The sequence below is a fragment of the Schistocerca serialis genome, chromosome 3 (genome assembly GCF_023864345.2).
Source record: "Schistocerca serialis cubense isolate TAMUIC-IGC-003099 chromosome 3, iqSchSeri2.2, whole genome shotgun sequence".
NCBI lineage: Eukaryota > Metazoa > Arthropoda > Insecta > Orthoptera > Acrididae > Schistocerca > Schistocerca serialis.
This window is the reverse complement of record NC_064640.1, coordinates 310,418,616-310,439,141: the sequence shown is the minus strand read 5'-3', so window position 1 is coordinate 310,439,141 and position 20,526 is coordinate 310,418,616. Positions and strand designations below refer to the sequence as shown.

General features: G+C 43.0%; 1 protein-coding gene across 1 annotated transcript in view; it reads left to right on the top strand.

Moving 5' to 3' along the window:
• Positions 1-20,526, top strand: part of LOC126471596 (uncharacterized) — a 100,852-nt gene that overhangs the window by 38,667 nt on the left and 41,659 nt on the right. Inside the window, exon 2 of the mRNA XM_050099832.1 lies at positions 16,614-16,724. Within this exon, the coding sequence (XP_049955789.1) occupies positions 16,614-16,724 (111 nt within the window). The remainder of the gene's footprint in view (positions 1-16,613; positions 16,725-20,526) is intronic.

Sequence of the window (20,526 nt, the reverse complement as noted above, 5' to 3'; positions counted from 1 at the left end):
AGCTCAACTTTGCACTCACCAAGTGCGTCCTCTTTTGCAGCTCTATGCCGTAACTACTGACGATAAAAAGAAGCGCTCTTAATGGAAATAACAGTATTCTTGGTTATGCTGCCGTGTTTTGCCAGCATCGTGTTAACATAAGGGAAAATCATTTCTGTTTTTTCAAATATTTATTTCGAGTTCATTAATGAAGTGAATTTTGATAAATAAATGAACATATTTCTTTATTGTACTATTTTTGTGAAGAAACATTTCTCATCTTGTCTGTTTAAAGTCTTTGTATATGGGCCTCATTCTACCGTGAAATATAGTCTTATCTAACTGCAGTAAGTTGGAGTTGAACCTGTAATGGGTTTTGTACCTCAGAGGTGGACTAAGTTATTTTCCTCTGTTATTAAATACTCCCAATAATCCTCTGTGGTTATTTCTTTTTTTTTCCCCCTGATGAGTACGTCTAATTGGCTAGTAGCAAATGGCAAGCACTGCATTTGATTTTTGGAATAAATGTCTTGTCTGCGAGTAATGTACCCTCTTGGGTACATTTATTCACTATTTTTCTAGTTATGATAGGCACACTTCCCTTAGTTCACCGACACACTTCATTTTTCACTACTTACAGGCCTTTGGTCTACTGTGTATTCGAAACTATAGTCAGGGTTACGCGGAGATAAGATTCCAATTTACACGTTTGTGATCGTTTTAGTTTTTGTAGTGGCTTTCACCTCGTAATTCTTTGGGTATCACATGCATATTCCGTTAACAGACACAGTCCAGAAGTGTTGAAATTTGTTGCTAAGGTTGCCGACGCTAACTGGAGCATCTCTAGTTCGTAGTTGGAGTTCGCTTATTACGTATTTAGGGAGACTTGGTTTACCCATGTTGCAATGAAAGAGCTTATTGCGAAGCAAAATGGCCATGAATTTCGCCCTGAAGCCTAATAATCTTACAACCCTTTTTCATAACCGTTTGAAACGACCTATGTCGAATCTGAAATATACACATCTCTGCGCGAATCATTTTAAAGTTGCTTCCATTTTTCACAATATTAAAGTTGGTGCTAGGAAAACGTATGTCAAGTACCGCATTTTAGACAGTGCGACATTGTTTGTACTTTGCCCTCTGTAGCGTTTTCAGTTCTTTCTCTGAGTAGCTTTTCAGTCAAACTCTTATTGCTCCTAGTTTTCCTAGCTTTTGGCGGTAGCTTTTAACCGAATCTTGTTGAATTCAAATCCCTAATATTTGCATTTTTTCGCAGCACTGAATTCCGTTAATAATGGGTTTTGCGTCTTGACCGACATTCATGAGGTTGGATATCTGAGGTTTTAAATTTGCGTTTGAAGCTTTTAAATAACAAATTACCAGTTCTTTGATCTTTTCTGTGTAATTAACTTTGCCGATCATAATAGGTACGTCATAGGCGTAAGACCCTATTGCCAGTAATTCATCGTGCAAATTTACCCCACTGGATTCCTGGTGGATCGCAGACAGTCAAGCGTTTGACTGCACAGCTTCAGAAGATTGCACACGAGGGGTGCCCTCGTCGTAGGGATCTACTTCTTGTTATTGGCCTGCTTTTGGTACCATTGATTAATATAACAGATATCACACTTTATGTCGTCACGTGGCTTTTATTAAGGAATGTCACACGTTCCCATTATTTTTAATGTTCTGTTTAAGTGTTAGTGGTTGTAATAATCGAAGACCTGTCAAATATTTAGCGAAATAATGTCATACTTTATTCTTGCTGCGTTTGAGACTACTAAGCCGTCGCTTATGTTTCTTATTGTGGTAAGTGCAGTGCCTACTCAAGTTTGGTATGTGCCAAAAGATTTAACGGCAATTGTTTTCAGTCTACGTGGTACTATACGATAACCTGTAGTGATATATAAGTAACCTGAAGTGATAATTCAGCAAAGTTGTTGATCTATACTCTTCAATATTTTTCAGTATGTTTCCTGATTTTGCCGACCGGTGTGGCCGTGCGGTTCTAGGCGCTACAATCTGGAACCGCGTGACCGCTACGGTCGCAGGTTCGAATCCTGCCTCGGGCATCGATGTGTGTGATGTCCTTAGGTTAGTTAGATTTAAGTAGTTCTAAGTTCTAGGGGACTGATGACCACAGATGTTAAGTCCCATAGTGCTCAGAGCCATTTGAACCAGCCAACCTCAGATGTTAAGTCCCATAGTGCTCAGAGCCATTTGAATTTTCCTGATTTTACTTTTGGGGTCATCACTACTATCCCTTCTTCCAATTTTTGTGGGACTGAGACCATATGCAACATCTCGTTTCACATATTATCAGTGGCGATTCCAGATTCTCAGAATGCATTATACAGGATTCTGTAGATAGGGTATCAGGGGCAAGAAACTTCTTTTTGAATCTTTTATTAATTGTGCCTAAAGTCTCTTGTTCTGTTACTGGTTCCATCAGTGTGACGTTTTATTCTTCGCTTAAGTTTGTATGTACGTATTCAGCAACTTCTCATCTTCCTGTTCGTCATTCCATTCTCTTGTGTATGAGTTTGATAAGTAAGTAATGCCTCCACCTTCGTTAATTGTGTTTGGATGGGAATATTTTAACAAATCAAACGCAGAAATAATCTTTAGAATGAGATCTTTAATTACCAATATTCACTTTTTCACACAATCACCAGCCAACTGTATACATGTCTGCCAACGATGAACAAGTTTTCTGAAGCCGTCACGGAAGCAGTCAACACTCTGAATCCACAACCACAGTCTCACACTTCTGTCAATGTCTTCATCATCTCCTGTCACAATTGCATGGAGAAAGGCGTCACCTTCATTCTCGTGACGCGATAGCAGTTCCTGTCAAATTTCAAGTCTGTGTGCTTTCATTTCAGGAGTCAGCATCCGGGGTACTGATTGAGCACAGATCTTCTGATGAAATGGAAATGCCGTGTGGCTAGGGCCCCATGTCGGGTAGACCGTTCGCCTGGTGCAAGCCTTTCGAGTTGACGCCACTTCGGCGACCTGCGTGTCGATGGGGATGAAATGATGATTATAAGGACAACACAACACCCAGTCCCTGAGCGGAGAAAATCTTCAACCCAGCCTGGTATCGAACCCAGACCGTTAGGTATGAAATTCCTTCGCGCTGACTACTCAGCTACCAGGGGCGGACAGATCTTCCAACAGCCAAGCAAAGCAATAATGTAACCCACACGTTCACGTGAAATGCCGATTGTGCTTGCATTTTCTCTCTGAGTGATACGACGATCGTCCTGAATCAATCTGTCAACATTTTGCTTGTGAAACTCGGTAGTTGCTGTCACAGGAAGTCGAACTCTTTGTTCGTCACGCAGTCAGATGTTCCCGCCTCAACATCTTTAAACCTACTAGCCCAACGACGCACAGTACTCACATCAACACAATCACCATAAACTGCTTTCATTCTCTGAAGAGTCTCCTTTGGGATGACACCTTCTGCTGTCAAGAATTCAATGACTGCACGTTGCTTAAATCGCATTGACCAACCGTCTGCGCAGCGTTCCATACTTTACCCTGTAACAACACAATCATTCAGTGCTAAGGCTTCCCGCCAGCTGGAACTGAAGAGGCTACGGAACAAGCCAGTACCTGCCGCATACCAGTGCTACCAACTGTTGAAGAATTACGAAGGTAGAGGCATTACTTTTCAGTCAAACTTCGTATTTAGAATGGTTTGCAGTACATCCTCTTGTATTTGAATTGTTATCCTGTCCTTAGTATCTAGTTCGTAACGGATTTCTTCTTTGCATTACTAATTTCTTTGAACAGATAGAAGGTGGATGTGGTTTCTTTTGTGCATATAAAATTTGCTTTCTCTCTCGCGTAGAAAAAACTTCCTCCCCACTTTTAAGAATTCAGGTTTCATTTTCTTTGTATTGTTAGAATATTGGAGTACATTATTATGCTATACATATTTCTCAGTGATCTGAATTAGATCGTTATGTTTTGCCACACTTCAACTATCACGTTGATCATATGCTTCAAATTATATGGTTCGCGCATTGTAACCACCATTTGGCAAATTTTCAGTGGCTATTCATTTGATTTTTAATTGTGTTCAGAGTGAGATACACATGCTTCTGATGCTGTTTCCTCATTTATTTTAAAACTGCTGTTCATTGTTTCCGATATCTCCACCCCCTGTAGACTTGTTCGCATTACGGATTGACTTTAAAATGGTAAGTGTTGCGGTCCGAGAAGCTTTAGAGGCATCTTATCAGTTCTTCCCTTGGTTTACCAGCTTCTTATATCCTATATATCCTGCTTACTTGTCTGTTACAAAGGTATACTCTGGTCCTGCTGTGCTGGCTTACATTTCATATACTCTCTAAATGTAGGTCCATATGGGATAATCTAGTACTTTATTGTAATTAGTTGTTTGATCTCTAGGTGATAATACAATGTTGAGATCCCCTCCTGTCAGTTTTTCCCCAACATGTTGACTACGTCGTCCGATTCTATATAATATAATTCGATTTTCGCTCATTTGGTTCCATGATGAGGTGTAAATGTTGATGGTTCGAATTCAGTCCATCCCATAAGCTATTCCGAGCCCGTTTTCTATCATTTCGGCCTTCGTCATCGCTTGCCAAAACAGCTGTGTGAGTACTGCATTCATTACCATAGTCTTCTATTACTTCCTACCCATATGCAATGATGAACGAAAAAAATATGACCACCTGTTTAACAGAATGAACCACCTTTGGAACTCAATGCAGCAGTGACTCTGCGTGGCAAGGATTCGACAGGTCCTTGATAGGTTTCCAGATGTAGCGTTCCTGCCAACAGTTTCATCTCGTAAATTACTACGGGCAGAGGGTCTAGTGGGCGCGGAGATGGCGCTCGATAACGTCCCAGATGTGTTCCACCGGGTCCAGATCAGGCGAATTCGGTGTCAAGACATCAGCTTGAACGCTATTATATACTGGGTGGTTGTAGATGAATTGCAGCTACTCACGGAGATCCAGTTTGGGTTATAATCATAGTATGCCACCGAAGCTTGGTATATAAGCTAATGTGTTACTGCGAAAAAATTACTTCTAACTTTGGCTACCAGTGCAAATCTGGCGCTGTATAGCATTTTCTCGACGTCTTTGATGCTCATATTGAATAAACTGTGCAAGGGGCGGTTAATAGTAGAATCAACAAGATACCTTTCTTACTTGTTTGACCTTTTCTGCCCATGCCCCGTTCCTAATCCGTTACATAATATGGAAACATTCCATACATCTTTATTCCATTCACAGTGCTAGATTTGCATCTGATGGCCAAATTGGAACCAATTTTTTTCCAGCGTAAACGCATTAACGCATTAGAATATCGTCCAAGTTTCACTGCCATACAACAATGATAGGGCACACTGGACCTCTGTGAATAGTTGCACTTTAATTATAATCACACGGTACCGCGTGACGTGCGCGCAGAGCCACCAAGCGATATTTTATCTCGCTGTGGTTTCTGTATGTCGTTTGGTATTCCACGGAATGCTTGCTGTAGCAAAGAAACCGCGACCGATACTGCGTACAAATATTCATCTACACAAATCATTTTGACTCCACTGCGAATCCTGCATGTGTTTAACCTAGCTGAGCAGAATCTCAACTGAGGGTTTCGTCCTTGTGTTCGGGCACAGGGCCTTCTGCCGGGTGAGCCCATCATGTTGACAGTTTTTTGCTGCTTTCATAGTGATAATGAGGTACATAGTTTAATTTAGGCTGAAGAGCGGCGCCTATGCTGCTGCCAGCCCGCCCCGGATGGACCATTGAAATTCAACAAAGGAAAAAAAAATATTACTTTGCGGTCTGCCGTCGGCCTGATCACCTGCTGTGGTGTGCGTACTGTAAGACCTTCGGTACACACACCATCAGATTATTTGACTTGTCGCTCTAACGAAGTAGGCGAGTGTCAGCAATATGTCTCGTGGTCCTATCGTGGCGTGTTTATCTTCTGCCGTTAGGTCAGACGATAGAAATGCCACTTGCGCGCTTAGAGTAGCAGATTGACGGTGACCAACTTTAAACAGAACTTGATTAATTTTCACACACATTTATTAAAATAATAAAAAGCATAGACATTACATAACTTGATTCTGGATGCTGTTTACAATTGACAATCTGAAGTTCCTTCGGTCTTGGTACGTTAATCTTATTCTCACATATCTCTGATACTTGACGAAAGTGCCTATACATTTATCTTCGTGGCTATGTACAGGAATATGGTACTCTTATTAGGTGCAGGCTGAAACTTGACTACAGACTGGTACAGGCTAGTGTAGACTGGTACAGACTGGTGCAGTCAAATGCAGACTGAGTAATCGGAGGTCTGTACACTCATTATAATACCTCGCACGTTCAGGTATCACTGTGCGAGTGTGATCCGCGAGGAGAAAAGGTTCTACGTTAGCAGCAATCTCATTGGCTGCATTACATATTAATACGCGGATCGGCGGAAGCAGAATTTGATCTGTCTCTAAGGCAGCGCCATCTCGTAGTGCGGAGACGAACGAGCGCTGCGCCTGCGCTGTTGTGCTTAGCGGGGCGCGCTCTAGTGGGAAATTTGTGTACGCGCTGAATACGTGGAACTATGTATATAACACCTGTAGTCATGGACTGTGCGGCTGGTCCCGGCGGAGGTTCGAGTCCTCCCTCGGGCATGAGTGTGTGTGTTTGTCCTTAGGATAATTTAGGTTAAGTAGTGTGTAAGCTTAGGGACTGATCACCTTAGCAGTTAACATTTGAACATTTTGATCACCTGCGGTCTGTGGACACACTCTCACGTTTACATATGGCTCGTGCAGTCCTCTTTCTTCTATTTTCTTTTCCTGTTCGAGGTCTGTTCTTCTTTATAACTACACTTGTGAACTTTAATAGTTTCTTCTTTTTATGTTCAAGAATTTCTCTTTCTTCTGAGCAAAGTCTACTGCCGGTCTCGTTGCAAGCTGTCCATTCCCCATTTCTTCGCTTAGTTAGCTGTCCTGTAACGACTCCAGCGTAAATGTCAAATCTGATTGCTCCTTATTCTTCTTCTCTTTTGTTTGTGTCATTCTTCTAGTTCCCTTCTTTCTACATGTGAGTTTGCGTTACCTTTTCTCCATGTAAAAGGTATTGTTATTCATCTCTGTTCTGTGTTCAGTGTCCGCCCCCTCTAAGATCGTTTTTCCCACATTATCTCATTCTTATTTTCGTTTAGTATCGAATTGTTTGGAAATCTTAGTGGTGTTTGTGTTAATGTCTCTGGGAAGGATGGAAGGAAGGAAAGCTCGAAGGAAGGAAGGAAGAAGAAAGAAAGGTTTGGAATTATCATCATGTCGACCACGAGGTCATTAGAAACGGAGCACAAGCATTGACCGGAGAAGAAATCGGTACCATGTACTTTGAAATGAACCATCCAGGAAATCACCTTAAGTGATTTAGGGAAGCCGGCCGTTGTAGCCGAGCGGTTCTAGGCGCTTCAGTCCGGAACCGCGCGAACGCTACGGTCGCAGGTTCGAATCCTGCCTCGGGCATGGATGTGTGTGATGTCCTTAGGTTAGTTACGTTTAAGTAGTTCTGAGTCTAGGGGACTGATGACCTCAGATGTTAAGTCCCATAACGCTCAGAGCCATTTAAACATTTGAGTTAGGGAAAGCACGGAAAACTTAAATATGGATAGCTGGACGGACTTCTCCAGAATACGAGTTCAGACATTTAGCAGTGTGCCATCTCACTCGGTTAACTTTGGGAGTTCTGCGAAACTGTGTGATGCGTTTACACTCTTTCTCTTGCGATATTCACGTTACAGCTCCTACTGTTCTATTAGCGGTGTCTGCGCTTTTCTAAGGATTTGTGCTCTTCCTCAAAGTATTTTCCTTATCTTTCTCTGTCTCTGTGCCGATCTACGTCTAATATCCCTGACGTTATTCTTATTGCTGAGTGCTGTCTTCTTCACCGTTCTTCTGGTTTTTTCAATGTGACATTGTGAATAATGGCTACAGAGGGGAATTTTTTATCCACGTTGGAACTGACAAGTTTATTTGTTGTGGACATCTCTTTAGGGTGTACGTACGTCTGGTTTTCGAGTTATTTACCGTTTAACTTATTCGATCAGGTAGTTGCAAGAGCAAATTAAAGCACTTGAAAGCGCTGAAATGCGGTAATGCTCGGACTTCTATGGGTCCGTGAGTTACCACTTATGAAGTGTTCTTACCATTAAAATGTGCGCTTTTTGAAAGTGATAAATTTAAGCTAGGTGAGCCAAAGTACGTTTGTTCGGTTTGAGGAAACCAAACGAAGAACACGTTTGGCGACACTGCTTCTGGCAGGCTGCTTGAATTTGCGCACACGACGACTCGATCGCCTAACTTCAATGTTAAATAACTAGGAAACGGAGCAACGTATCGAATTTTTTCTTAAAAATTATTTCTCAGCACATCCTCCCCTGCAACACCATCACAAGCTTTTCAGCCTGTTTCTGATCACCCTGTATACTGTTCTTTTGTTGGTGATATTCCCAGCCCATTTTTCACGTTCGATATCAATTATTGGACTGAAAGGTTACAGGGACGTCTGAAATGATTCATCCATAACTTCTACATGGATTTTCAAAATTCATATGGTATTATTTCCAATGCCTTTATTCTTTACGATCACTTCATTTGGAGAATCATCAGTATGATAGAATGTAATAGGTGATTTTGTCATAATACTGTGGGCAGCTCGTTTTCATAAAGATGCGATTCTGAAATGAACTAGCTGAGTTCAATAGATGTACTCTCCTATGAATTTCACCATTCCGAAAACCCATTCCGAAATTTCAAATGGGTATGACCAAACGACGGACCTATCAAAGCCCATTTTCACTTATTTCTGTCTTCACTACTGAGTAGGACATTACAGCGACTTACCGTTTTCTGTGCGTCTTCTGCAACCGGCAGTCAAAGAAATTCTCTGTTCGTTAAAAGATTTATACCTAACTTCAGTCTGCGATGTCCTGATGCCGATCGTACGGTACTCGTGCTCCATTGTTGCCTTGACGGAAAGGTGAGCAAATGCAATTCTGCTCTGACGGTCTCCATTAGACGAGCACGGGGAACGGAGTAGCACACGTTAAGCTATACGAATGCAACAAATCAAGGTATGAAGTTTCACTTACCCCTTTCACTGAAAATACCCATTTTCGAGTTTCATGAATGATTTGTGAAATAATGACGATCTTAAAAAAAGGTAAGCAAAATGCATCAGAGGCAACACAAAGTGTTCACCGACGATCGCTACGAGAAATATCACTTATTCAGATTCACATTAAATCGTAACTATTGCACTCCCTGGCGAATAAAGTACTGCCTTCGCAGATCACTTGTACGATGGTCATTTTTAGTTTCGCATTGTGTTCAACCAGTAATTTTTCCTCTGATGTGGTGAAGAGCACAATGTCCATCCCTGTCCTGAATTACGTCATGGATTTCTCTTAAATGTCTCTCGGTGGACGAGCGCTCACTACTGATGGTGATCCACTGAAAGACCGTTAAGCTTGACGTCTCGCTTCGTGATGGTCGAAAGAAGTACGATATTCGCTGGCACCAAGTTTTAACCTCTCCTTGTAGAACGTGATGTATTTAATGAAAGTTTCTTCTAAGGGGTACGGCTGCCAAGAAAGCTGGTAGAAAAGTCTACGCCCCTAGAAATTCTGAAGTATTTTGTATTTATTTGTCGGTGGCTCTTCAAGTTAGTTAAAAACTGCGAAAGGTGTATAGTATTTTTACACTGGAAAAATTTGCCGATTGTGATGCACGAAGTAGCTCATCTAAGTAGGTTGATGCAACAGCTCACACAGGTTTCTTGCTTGTCAAGGTTTCAGAGAACATCCTCCGCAATTGTATATCATGCGAGGCATCTGGCTAGTTCAGTCTGCTTACAAGACACCTTGGAAAATTATCTATTAAAAGAATGTCATAACAGTCCCCACACATCAGATAAGCTGCAAGCCGCAGGATCCGCACTGTGGGTGGCCTACCGCTCTTATGCACCGGGAAAATTTTCGTTTTCCTTGGTAGAAGTAAAATCACTTTGCATAACACTTAAATGTGCAGAACGTCAATTAAAGGTTGGAAATGTTCGTACGGAATTTTCGACGTGTTCGAACTGATTTACATCTAAATAAAAGTCGGGTTGATTGCCTCCGGAGCCGAATCGTTAGCGTCTCTGCCGTCAGCGTGGAAGAACCCGGGTTCGATTTCCGATACTTCACACATTTTTTCAGACGTAGAGAGGTCTCAGTCTTGTGAGGCCAGATGAAGAGCTGTTTGAATGAAGAAGCAGCAGGTCCATCAAGATTCACTTACTGGCAATAATGGCTGGAGGGAGTGGTGGCATACTGATCAGACGTTCCATGATCATAGATCGCTCCTCATACTGCCTCGTAGGCCGCAGAAGGCGACGGTCGGAACAGGACTAAGGCGCAGTCCTCGAGTGGCGTTTCGTAAAAATCGGAATATTGCTACCAGCGGTTTTTAAACAGACGTCGAGTCACGAACACAGAAAAGGAAATCACGAACTGTGATTTTTTCATTATTTTTCTTCGTTTGTTCAGTTTGATAAAAGTTGGTGGTGACTTTAATTTACCCTCGCTATGTTGGCGAAAATACATGTTTAATTCCGGAGGCAGACATAAAATATCATCCGAAATTGTGCTAAACGCATTCTATGAAAATTATTTCGAGCAGTTATTTCATGAGCCCACGCGAATAGTAAACGGTTGTGAAAACACACTCGACTTCTTAGCAACAAATAATCGTGAGCTATTAACGAGCATCAAAACCGATTTCAGGGACAAGTTAACACAGGGTTGTCGTAGCGGGATTGAATATTGTAATTACCAAATGCTCGAAAAATAAGCGAAAAATATACCTATTCAAAAAAGCAGATAAAAATTCACTTGACGCCTTCCCGAGAGACAATCACCACTCATTCCAAATTAATAAAATAGGTGTAGACTAGATGTGGCTTAAATTCAGAGAAATAGTATCGGCAGCAGTTGAGAGATTAATACCAAATAAATTAACAAACGACGGAGCTGATCCTCCTTGGTACACAAAACGGGTTAGAGCACTGTTGCAGTAACAACGAAACAAACATGCCGAATTTAATCAGACGCAAAATCCCCAAGATTGGAGATCTTTTACAGAAGCTCGAAATTTAGCGCGGACTTCAATGTAACAGTTTCAACAACAAAACTTTGTCTCGAAACCTGGCAGAAAATCCAAAGAGATTGTGGTCGGATGTGAAGTATGTCAACGGCAAGAAACAATCAGTGCCTTCTCTGCGCGATAGCAATGGAGATACTATCGAAGACAGTGCTGCCAACGCAGAGTTACTAAACACAGCCTTCCGAAATGCCTTCGCAGACGAAGACGAGGTAAATATTCCAGAATTCGAATAGAGAACAGCTGCCAACATCAGTAACGTAGAAGTAAATATCCTCGGAGTAGTGAAGCAACTTAAATCACTTCATAAAAGTAAGTCTTCTTGTCCAGACTGTAGAGCAATTAGGTTCCTTTCGGAGTATGCTGATGCATTAGCTCCATACTTAACATTCATATATAACCGTTCGCTCGACGAAAGATCCGTACCCAAAGACTGGAAAGTTGCACAGATCACACCGATATTCAAGAAAGGTAGTAGGAGTAATACACTAAATGACAGGCCCATATCGTTAAGGTCGATACGCAGCAGGATTTTATAACACATATTGTGTTCGAACATTATGAATTACCTCGAAGAAAACGGTCTATTGACACACAGCCAACATTGGTTTAGAAAACATCGCTCTTGTGAAACACAACTAGCTCTTTATTCACATTTTGTGCTGAGTGCTATTGACAAGGGATTTCAGATCGATTCCGCATTTATGGATTTCCGGAAGGCTTTTGACACTGTACCACACAAGCGGCTCGTAGTGAAATTGCGTGCTTATGGGATATCGTCTCAGTTATGTGACTGGATTTGTAATTTCCTGTCAGAGAGGTCACAGTTCGTAGTAACTGATGGAAAGTCATCGAGTAAAAACAGAAGTGATTTCTGGCGTTCCACAAGGTAGTGTTATAGGCACTTTGCTGTTCCTCATCTATATCAACGATTTGGGAGACAATCTGAGCAGCCTTTTTCGGTTGTTTGCAGATGACGCTGTCGTTTATCAACTAATAAAGTCATCAGAAGATCAAAACAAACTGCAAAATGATTTAGAAGAAATATCGGAATGGTACGAAAAGTGGCAGTTGACCTTAAATAACAAAGTGTGAGGTCATCCACATGAGTGCTAAAAGGAACTTGTTAAACTTCGGTTACATGATAAATCAATCTAATCTAAAAGCCGTAAATTCAACTTAATACCTATGTATTACGATAACGAACAACTTAAATTGGAAGGAACACATAGAAAATGTTGTGGGGAAGGCTAACTAAAGACTGCGTTTTATTGGCAGGACACTGAGAAAATGTAACAGACCTACTAAGGAGACGGCCTACACTACGCTTGTCCGTCCTCTTTTAGAATACTGCTGCGCGGTGTGGGATCCTTACCAGACAGGACTGACGGAGTACATCGAAAAAGTTCAAAGAAAGACAGAACGTTTTGTATTATCGCGAAATGTGGGAGAGAGTGTCACAGAAATGATACAGGATTTGGGATGGAAATAATTAAAAGAAAGGAGTTTTTCGATGCGACGGAATCTTCTCACGAAATTCCAATCACTAACTTTCTCCTCCGAACGCGAAAATATTTTGTTGACACCTACTTACATAGGGAGGAACTATCACCAAGATAAAATAACGGAAATCAGAGCTCGTACGGAAAGATATAGGTGTTCATTCTTTCCGCGCGCTATACGAGATTGGAATAATAGAGAATTGCGAAGGTGGTTCGGTGAACCCTCTGCCAGGCACTTAAATGTGATTTGCAAAGTATCCATGTAGATGCAGATGCAGATGATTTAACATCTTGGAAAAATAAGCAGTTGAAAATAGTTTTGAATCAGCTGCATATTTGCGAACGTATGTGAGTGTTAATACAAAGGAAGCACGTAATGAAAGAATAAGCCTTATAAAAATTATAAAAATAACTTTACTGTGAAATAAAAACAAAATTATATGGCAACAACAAATATAGAGGCAGCCTGTTCACACATGCAGATTTTTTGGAAACCAAAATCTGCCGCTAGGTAACATCCAATTCAGTCCCATACATTGTTTTATGCTTGGACGTTTCTTGGCACGCTGCCCACAGCGTGATGGTAAGTTGCTGTTCAAGTCTTGGACGGCGGCCCTCCTGTAGTACTCCATTGTGTGAGCAGCGTTCCTGCCAACAGTTTCATCTCGTACCAAGCAAGCTCACTCCTATAGTACACTTTCTGTTCAAAAGTATCCAGACACCTGTTGGTTGACATTAATACATGGTGTGTCGACATTTCTCCTTCAAAATGGCTTGCACTCTGATGGGGACACCTCCGGTGACGTGTATGAATGTCTGCGAAGAAATAGCCCATTCTTCCTCAAGAGCCGAAACCAGAGGAAGTTGTGATGCTAGACTCTAGGATCTTGAGCGTAGTCGACGTTGTAGCCAATAGGGGTTGTGACGACCTCTCCATCTTGGGCACGCCTATTGTGGCGTTGGGCAGTATAGGGGTGCAATTCGATGGCTTATACCTCATATGTGCTACTTTCACACCACTGCAGGGGAAGGTCGTTGGCAGCTTTGACCAAATTTCAAACTTATGTGTCGCAGAGGGAGACAGCTACGGTGTTTCGAAAAGGTGACCCTTTAATTGCGTTTCGCAGTGTATTCTGTTTCCATCTGTGTACAATCCGCAACGATCTACATCCAACACCTGACACGACTGCAAGCGGACTAGACTCCTGGAAAAAAAAAGAGCAGTGGTGAAACAGACACACCAACTATACCTACATCGAAACTGCGCAGTCCACCTTAATGGCGCGTGGCGGAGGGTACCCGTACCACTACTAGTCATCTCCTTTCCCGTTCCACTCGCAAATAGAACGAGGGAAAAACGACTGCCATATGCCTCCGTATGAGCCCTAATTTCTCGTATCTTATCTTCGTGGCCCTTACGCGCAATGCACGTTGGAGTTAACAGGATGGTTCGGCAGTCAGCTTCAGATGCCAATTCTCTAAATTTTCTCAATAATGTTCCTAGTAAAGAACGTCGCCTTCCCTCCAGGTATTCCCATTTGAGCTCTCGAAGCATCTCCGTAACACTTGTGTGTTGTTGAAATCTACCAGTAACAAATCTAGCAGTCCGCCTTTGAAATGTTTCGATGTATTCCTTTAATGCGACCTGGTACGCATCCCAAACACTCGAACAATACGCAAGAAAGGTCGCACCAGCGTTTTATATGCGGTCTCCTTTACAAAAGAATCACACGTTACTAGAATTCTCCCAATAAACCGAAGCCGACCATTCGCCTTTCCTACCACATTCCTCAGATGCTCGTTCCATTTCATACAGCTTATTGCAGTTAAACGACGTGACTCTGTCAAGCAGGACACTGTTAATGCTGTATATGAATACTACGTGTTTGTTTTTTCTACTCATCAGCATAAGCTTATATTTTTCTACATTTAGATCTAGCTGCCATTGGTCATACCAACCAGAGATCTTATCTAAATCATCTTGTCTCCTCCTACAGTCACTCAACTTCGACACCTTACCCTACAGCACAGTATTATCAGGAAACAATCGCTGATAACTGCCCAACCCGTCCGCCAAATCATTGAAGTATATAGAGCATAACAGCGATCGTATCACACGTCGCTGGGGCACTCCCGACGACACCTTAGTCTCTGATGAACACTCGCCGTCGAAGACAACATACTGGGTTCTATTGCTTAAGAAGTCTTCACGCCATTCACATATCTGTGAAACTATTCCATATGCTCGTGCCTTCGATAACAGCCTGCAACGCTTTCCATAAATCTAGAAATATGGAATCTGCCTATTGCCCTTCATCCATAGTTCGTAGTATATCAAGTGAGAAAAGGCAAGCTGTGTTTCACACGAGCGATGCTTTCTAAAACCGAACAGATTCGTGGACGGATTCTGCAGCAAACCAATATTACATACATTGGTCTGTAATTTTTCGGGTCCGTTCTGTTGCTCTTCTTATTCATAGAAGTCACCTGCGCTTTTTTACAGTAGCTTGGGACTTTGCATTGGACAGACTCACGATAAACTTCTACTTCTACATCTACATCGTTACTCTGCAATTCACACTTAAGTGCCTGGCAGAGGGTTCATCGAACCATTTTGATACTACTTCCACTCTTGAATGGCGCGTGGGAAAAAGGAACACCTAAATCTTTCCGTTCGAGCTCTTATTTCTCTTATTTTATTATGATGATCATTTCTCCCTACGTAGGTGGGTGTCAACAAAATATTTTTGCATTCGGAAGAGAAAGTTGTTGACTGAAATTTCGTAAATAGATCTCGCCGCAAAGAAAACCGCCTTTGTTTCAGTGACTGCCACCCCAACTCGCGTATCATATCAGTGACACTCTCACCCCAATTGGGCGATAACACGAAACGAACTGCCCTTCTTTGCACTTTTTCGATGTCTTCCGTCAATCCTACCTGGTGAGGATCCCACACCACGCAGCAATATTCCAGCAGAGGACGGAGAAGTGTAATGTAGGCTGTCTTTTTAGTGGGTTTGTCGTATCTTTTAAGTGTTCTACCAACAAAGCACAGTCTTTGTTTCGCCTTCCCCACAATGTTATCTATGTGGCCTTTCCAATTAAAGTTGCTGATAGTTGTAATTCCTACGTATTTAGTCAAATTGACAGCTTGAACACTATGCCACCAAAACCTCCGTAGTGATCGTCGACCATCCGAAGTTAACATGCGAGCTGTATCTCTTAGAGCCGGCCGCGGTGGCCGAGAGGTTCTAGGCGCTTCAGTCCGGAACCGCGCGACTTCTACGGTCGCATGTTCGAATCCTGCCTCGGGCTTGGATGTGTGTGATGTCCTTAGGTTAGTTAGGTTTAAGTAGTTCTAAGTCTAGGGGACTGATGACCTCCGATGTTAAGTCACATAGTGCTCAGAGCCATTTGAACCGTTTATCTCTTAGAGATTCAGGGATGTGGATTGCAACATGCGGATACTCACAGTGATAAAGACTTATTTTGAAATGAACGCGCTTTAGACCAATTGTAGGGCTTATTTCAATAGTGGTGCAAGTCCATTTTTGTTGATTTTGAGATACCGAGTCCTAAAGTTAAATGAGCACTGAAAAATCTGCAGTTGAGATACCAGAAATATTCAAGCATATGGCTTCTTGCTAGAGATGAACTTTTCTTTCCGTTTGTTTGGATCATTAATTTCAGAAGCATTATAGGCAGAAAAGTGGAGGTAATGGACTTGTACCACTATTGAAATAAGCCCTTTAGTTGTCGATCTGTGATCATGACGATACTGATCATCTTCATGTCGAAAGATTGGTATTGGCCTTAGACTGGTTGAAAATTCTTTATCTATACCAAATTTCAATTTTGTGACACTATAGTTGTTATCTGGTACGGAGCTGGAGGTAATGTTGCTGACATGTTGGTTTCAGGCCCTGTCGGCGCGGAGGGCAGGCGGCGGTGCCCGCTGTGCGACTCCTCCGTGTACAGCTACTGCAGCGAGAAGCTGCTGCACGACGCCTGCTGCTGCAGCGCGCCGCTCGGTAAGCACTCCCTCTCTCCTCTCGAGTGTGCCACGGCCCGCAGCGCTCACAAGCAACCTCTTGAGTGCGAGGACGCAACTTCAATCTTTAGTAAGGATCATTTGCCCGCCCGGTTACCGAGCGGTCTAATGCACGGCTTTCCGGAGTGGGAAGGAGCGCCTGGTCCCCGGCACGAATCTGCCCGGTGGACTTGCGTAGAGGTCCGGTGAGCAGGCCAGTCTGTGGATGGTTTTTAGGCGGTTTTCCATCTGCCTCGGCGAATGCGGGCTGGTTGCCCTTATTCCGCCTCAGCTACACTATGTCGGCGATTGCTGCGCAAACAAGTTCTCCACGTACGCGTACACCACCATTACTCTATCACGCAAACATAGGGGTTACACTCGTCTGGTGTGAGACGTTCCCTGGGGGGGGGGGGGGGGGGGGGTCCACCGGAGGCCAAACCGCGCAATAACCCTAGGTTCGGCGTGGGGCGGCGGAGGGGTGAAGTGGACTGCGGTGGTCGTCGTGGGGTTGTGGACCACTGCGGCTGCGGCGGGGACGGAGTCTCTCCGTCGTTTCTAGGTGATGTGATAACAATTATGACAGGAAAAGTGGTAGCTGCTAATGACTTGTCGTGTGCATCAGGGCGACAGAAAATGAGTGTCCAAGAGGTACCGCGATCAACCTTCTATGGGAGGTACGTATTACACTTCACAAAGTGGACGTCGTCGGTATTCAAGAAATGTTCAAAATAAACCATTAAGTTGCATCGCGAACCCCTTCGCACCATGAAGATCGAAGGCGAACTCCTTAGGAATTGCAAACCGTGCAGGCCGTTCAACCAGGTTTCCACTCTCAAAGAATGAACATAGAATCATATTGGTGTAGAGGGCTGATGAGAACTGATGGAATGTGATGGCATGTAACCGAACGTAAAACAGTCTGTCGTGGAGCTTATCGCGAAATAGGCGTAGCTACAGACAGTGCGATAACATATTTTATAGGCACGGAAAAATACAAACATCCAGAGGCTGAATTTGTCCAGTGGTTCCGGGTGGTATGAACTGCAATGTCACTCACTTTTCACGAGGGACAGTTTGCTCTAAAGGAGCATGATTTTTATTCGCAGATCAAGAATCAAACAACAGCAAGTTATTTTGACCAACTATTGGCCAAAAGCAGTGCTCATACCACAGTTGTAGTTGTCTTACACCCATTTTCCTCCTCTTGCTTACTGTGACGTACAGTCGCACGAAAAAATATTGGCACAGTTACATTTTAGTGGTTGTAGGTTAAACAAAACATATATTTCAGAACAGAACCCAGACACGTGCCACCTTTCATTACATAGGTTACCTGTCCGTAAAGTAACATACAGTGCTATGAAAATAAACATCGCTCTTCTGCATCCAAAAAAGTATTTGCACACGCGTATGAATCGGCCAGTGTGTTCGTTCGTTTTCTTCATTGATGATTACCTTCTAATAGCTAGTGTGGATCCCTTTAGCATCTATAACAGCACGTAAACACCTAGGAATGCTTTGCATTAAATTCCGGGCGATATCAGGGGTAATTTTCGACCATTCCTCCAGGAGCACTTTCTCCAAGTCGTTTTTACCGAACAGACGCCTTTTTCTGACTTGTGTGTTAAGATGAGCCCACAGGTTCTCAAAGGGGTTCAACTCAGGGCTCTGAGGTGGTGTTAGAACCCTACTGGGGGCATTGTACAGTAACCACTTCCGGTTTTTCATGGCGGTATGTTTTGGGTAGTTGTCTTGCTGGAAATGAAACACCCCAGTAAGGCCCAATGTCTGTGCACTAGTGTGTAAATTACCTCGCAACACGTCGATGTATCTTACATGATCCATTGAACCGTGGAATTACAGCTAGATTTCGAACGCCGGACGCCGCCATACAGCCCCAGACCATGATACCGCCCCCACGGCGCCAAACTTTTTTCTTGCATCAAATCCGAACACATTGAACTTCGATTCGTCGCTAAATATCACAGTGTTCCAAAACTCCATCGGCTTGCTGATGTAGTCCTTGGCAAACTGCAGGCTTTTCTGCCGGTTAATTTCCGATATGTATGGCTTTTTCCTGGGAGAACGTCCATGCATGTCAGCCTCATTCAACACATTTCGTATAGTTTGAGCACTAACCGTCTTGTCGGACGTTGTCTGAACAACCTCAGCAATAGTTGTTGCACTTGTAGCAGGTTCCTTCCGAGCAAGTGCGATGATACGGCGACGCTCTCGGGTTGTAAGCACTTTTGGACGTCCAGGACGACAATATTCACTGTTGTTCCAGTCTCTTTATATTTATGAATGATGGCTCGTACCGTGGTGTAGGTAACAAACATCTCTTCTCCGATTTGTCGATAGCTTCTCCCTTGTGAATGGAGCAATACCACTCTCTCACGCAACGCCACTGAATGTTCGTTCTTCTTCGGCCCCATGCTGACCACTATCGCGCAATACAGCAACATACTAGCGACTGGGCCGTCAACAATACGCAGAGTGTACTGCGTCAGCAGATGGCGTTCCGGTACCTGAAAACCCAGCAATATACCGAGAAGCCACGCTCTGTGCCAGTACTTTTAGTGTGCAGAGGAGATACATGTTTGCCCTTAACACTGCATTTCTTTGTTAATTGTAGGCACTGTGGGCAGAATTGTAATGTCTGGTATGTGAGGTAGCACGTACATGTGCTGTGTACCGGAAGGTGCGACGTTTGTAACCAGAAACGATAAATACGCACGTTGCCAATACTTTTTGGTGCGATTGTAAATATTCTCTTCTTCCCTTGCGAGATCACGCACACGAGAAAGAATCGTAGGGGGACAGAGCACCTCCAGCTTCTCGCAGCACAATAAACAACTTTCCAGCCAATTTACCATCCAGATTAACAGTCGGCATAATTGTATACGAATTCGTTAAGGCATTGATGTTAGTTGATTTTGATGCAACTCACTTGGTACCTCTAATTTCCAGAGTTTCTTTCACATGCATTTTCTCTTCAAATCCCGATTAGTCGGAGTTGAAAACAAATTCCTTACGGGACGTTAGGAGAAACTTGTTTACCTCATCCACAAATTTTGTTCTGTTTCCGCAGTTTGCTGTGCATCGTCAGTTTGACGCTTTGTTTGAACTTTCGTTATCTTACGTCGTGCAATTCTGTAGCGCTGTTTGAAGTTATGGAACCATCCACTGATTCCCTTGAAATCACTGTAATCTATGTCGCGCGCCATTTTATGTGCATAACATACCAGGTCACCACCATGCACAACCTGTAAATTGTATCGAGTATCCTTGAAACGCCCAAACAACAGTTTTTGTAACAAGTGCGCCTTGTCCTCCCTTGAATATCGGTAGTTTTTCTTGTGCACTACAAGGTCACATTGACACGGACTTATTCAAAATCTGTTCATGATTTTTTCTGTACTATGCTACGGACGATATTCCGTGTACGTAATTATGTTCAGTACCCGCTCCATGGACAACGATTTACCGTTACTACGTTTCAATAGAGACAGAATAGTCGAGGGTATACGACACCACACATTCCACTGACTCATTTTGCAGAAACGCTAATATTTCATCTGCCACTTCTTTCTCCCTTTCCGAAATTCCTTGGGTTCCTTTCTGACGAAATGTCAACTTCGGCAACTGTTGTTGTAGATATAACGCAATGTTTGCCTCGTTTCTCGCTGCCATTCCTCTGCTTCGTATCAACACCAATAGCAGTGTAGCACTCTTGTGAATTACTCGTCGTCTAAGCAGTTCAATATCGCTCCACAGCCTCAAGCTGTGCTCACCACTGG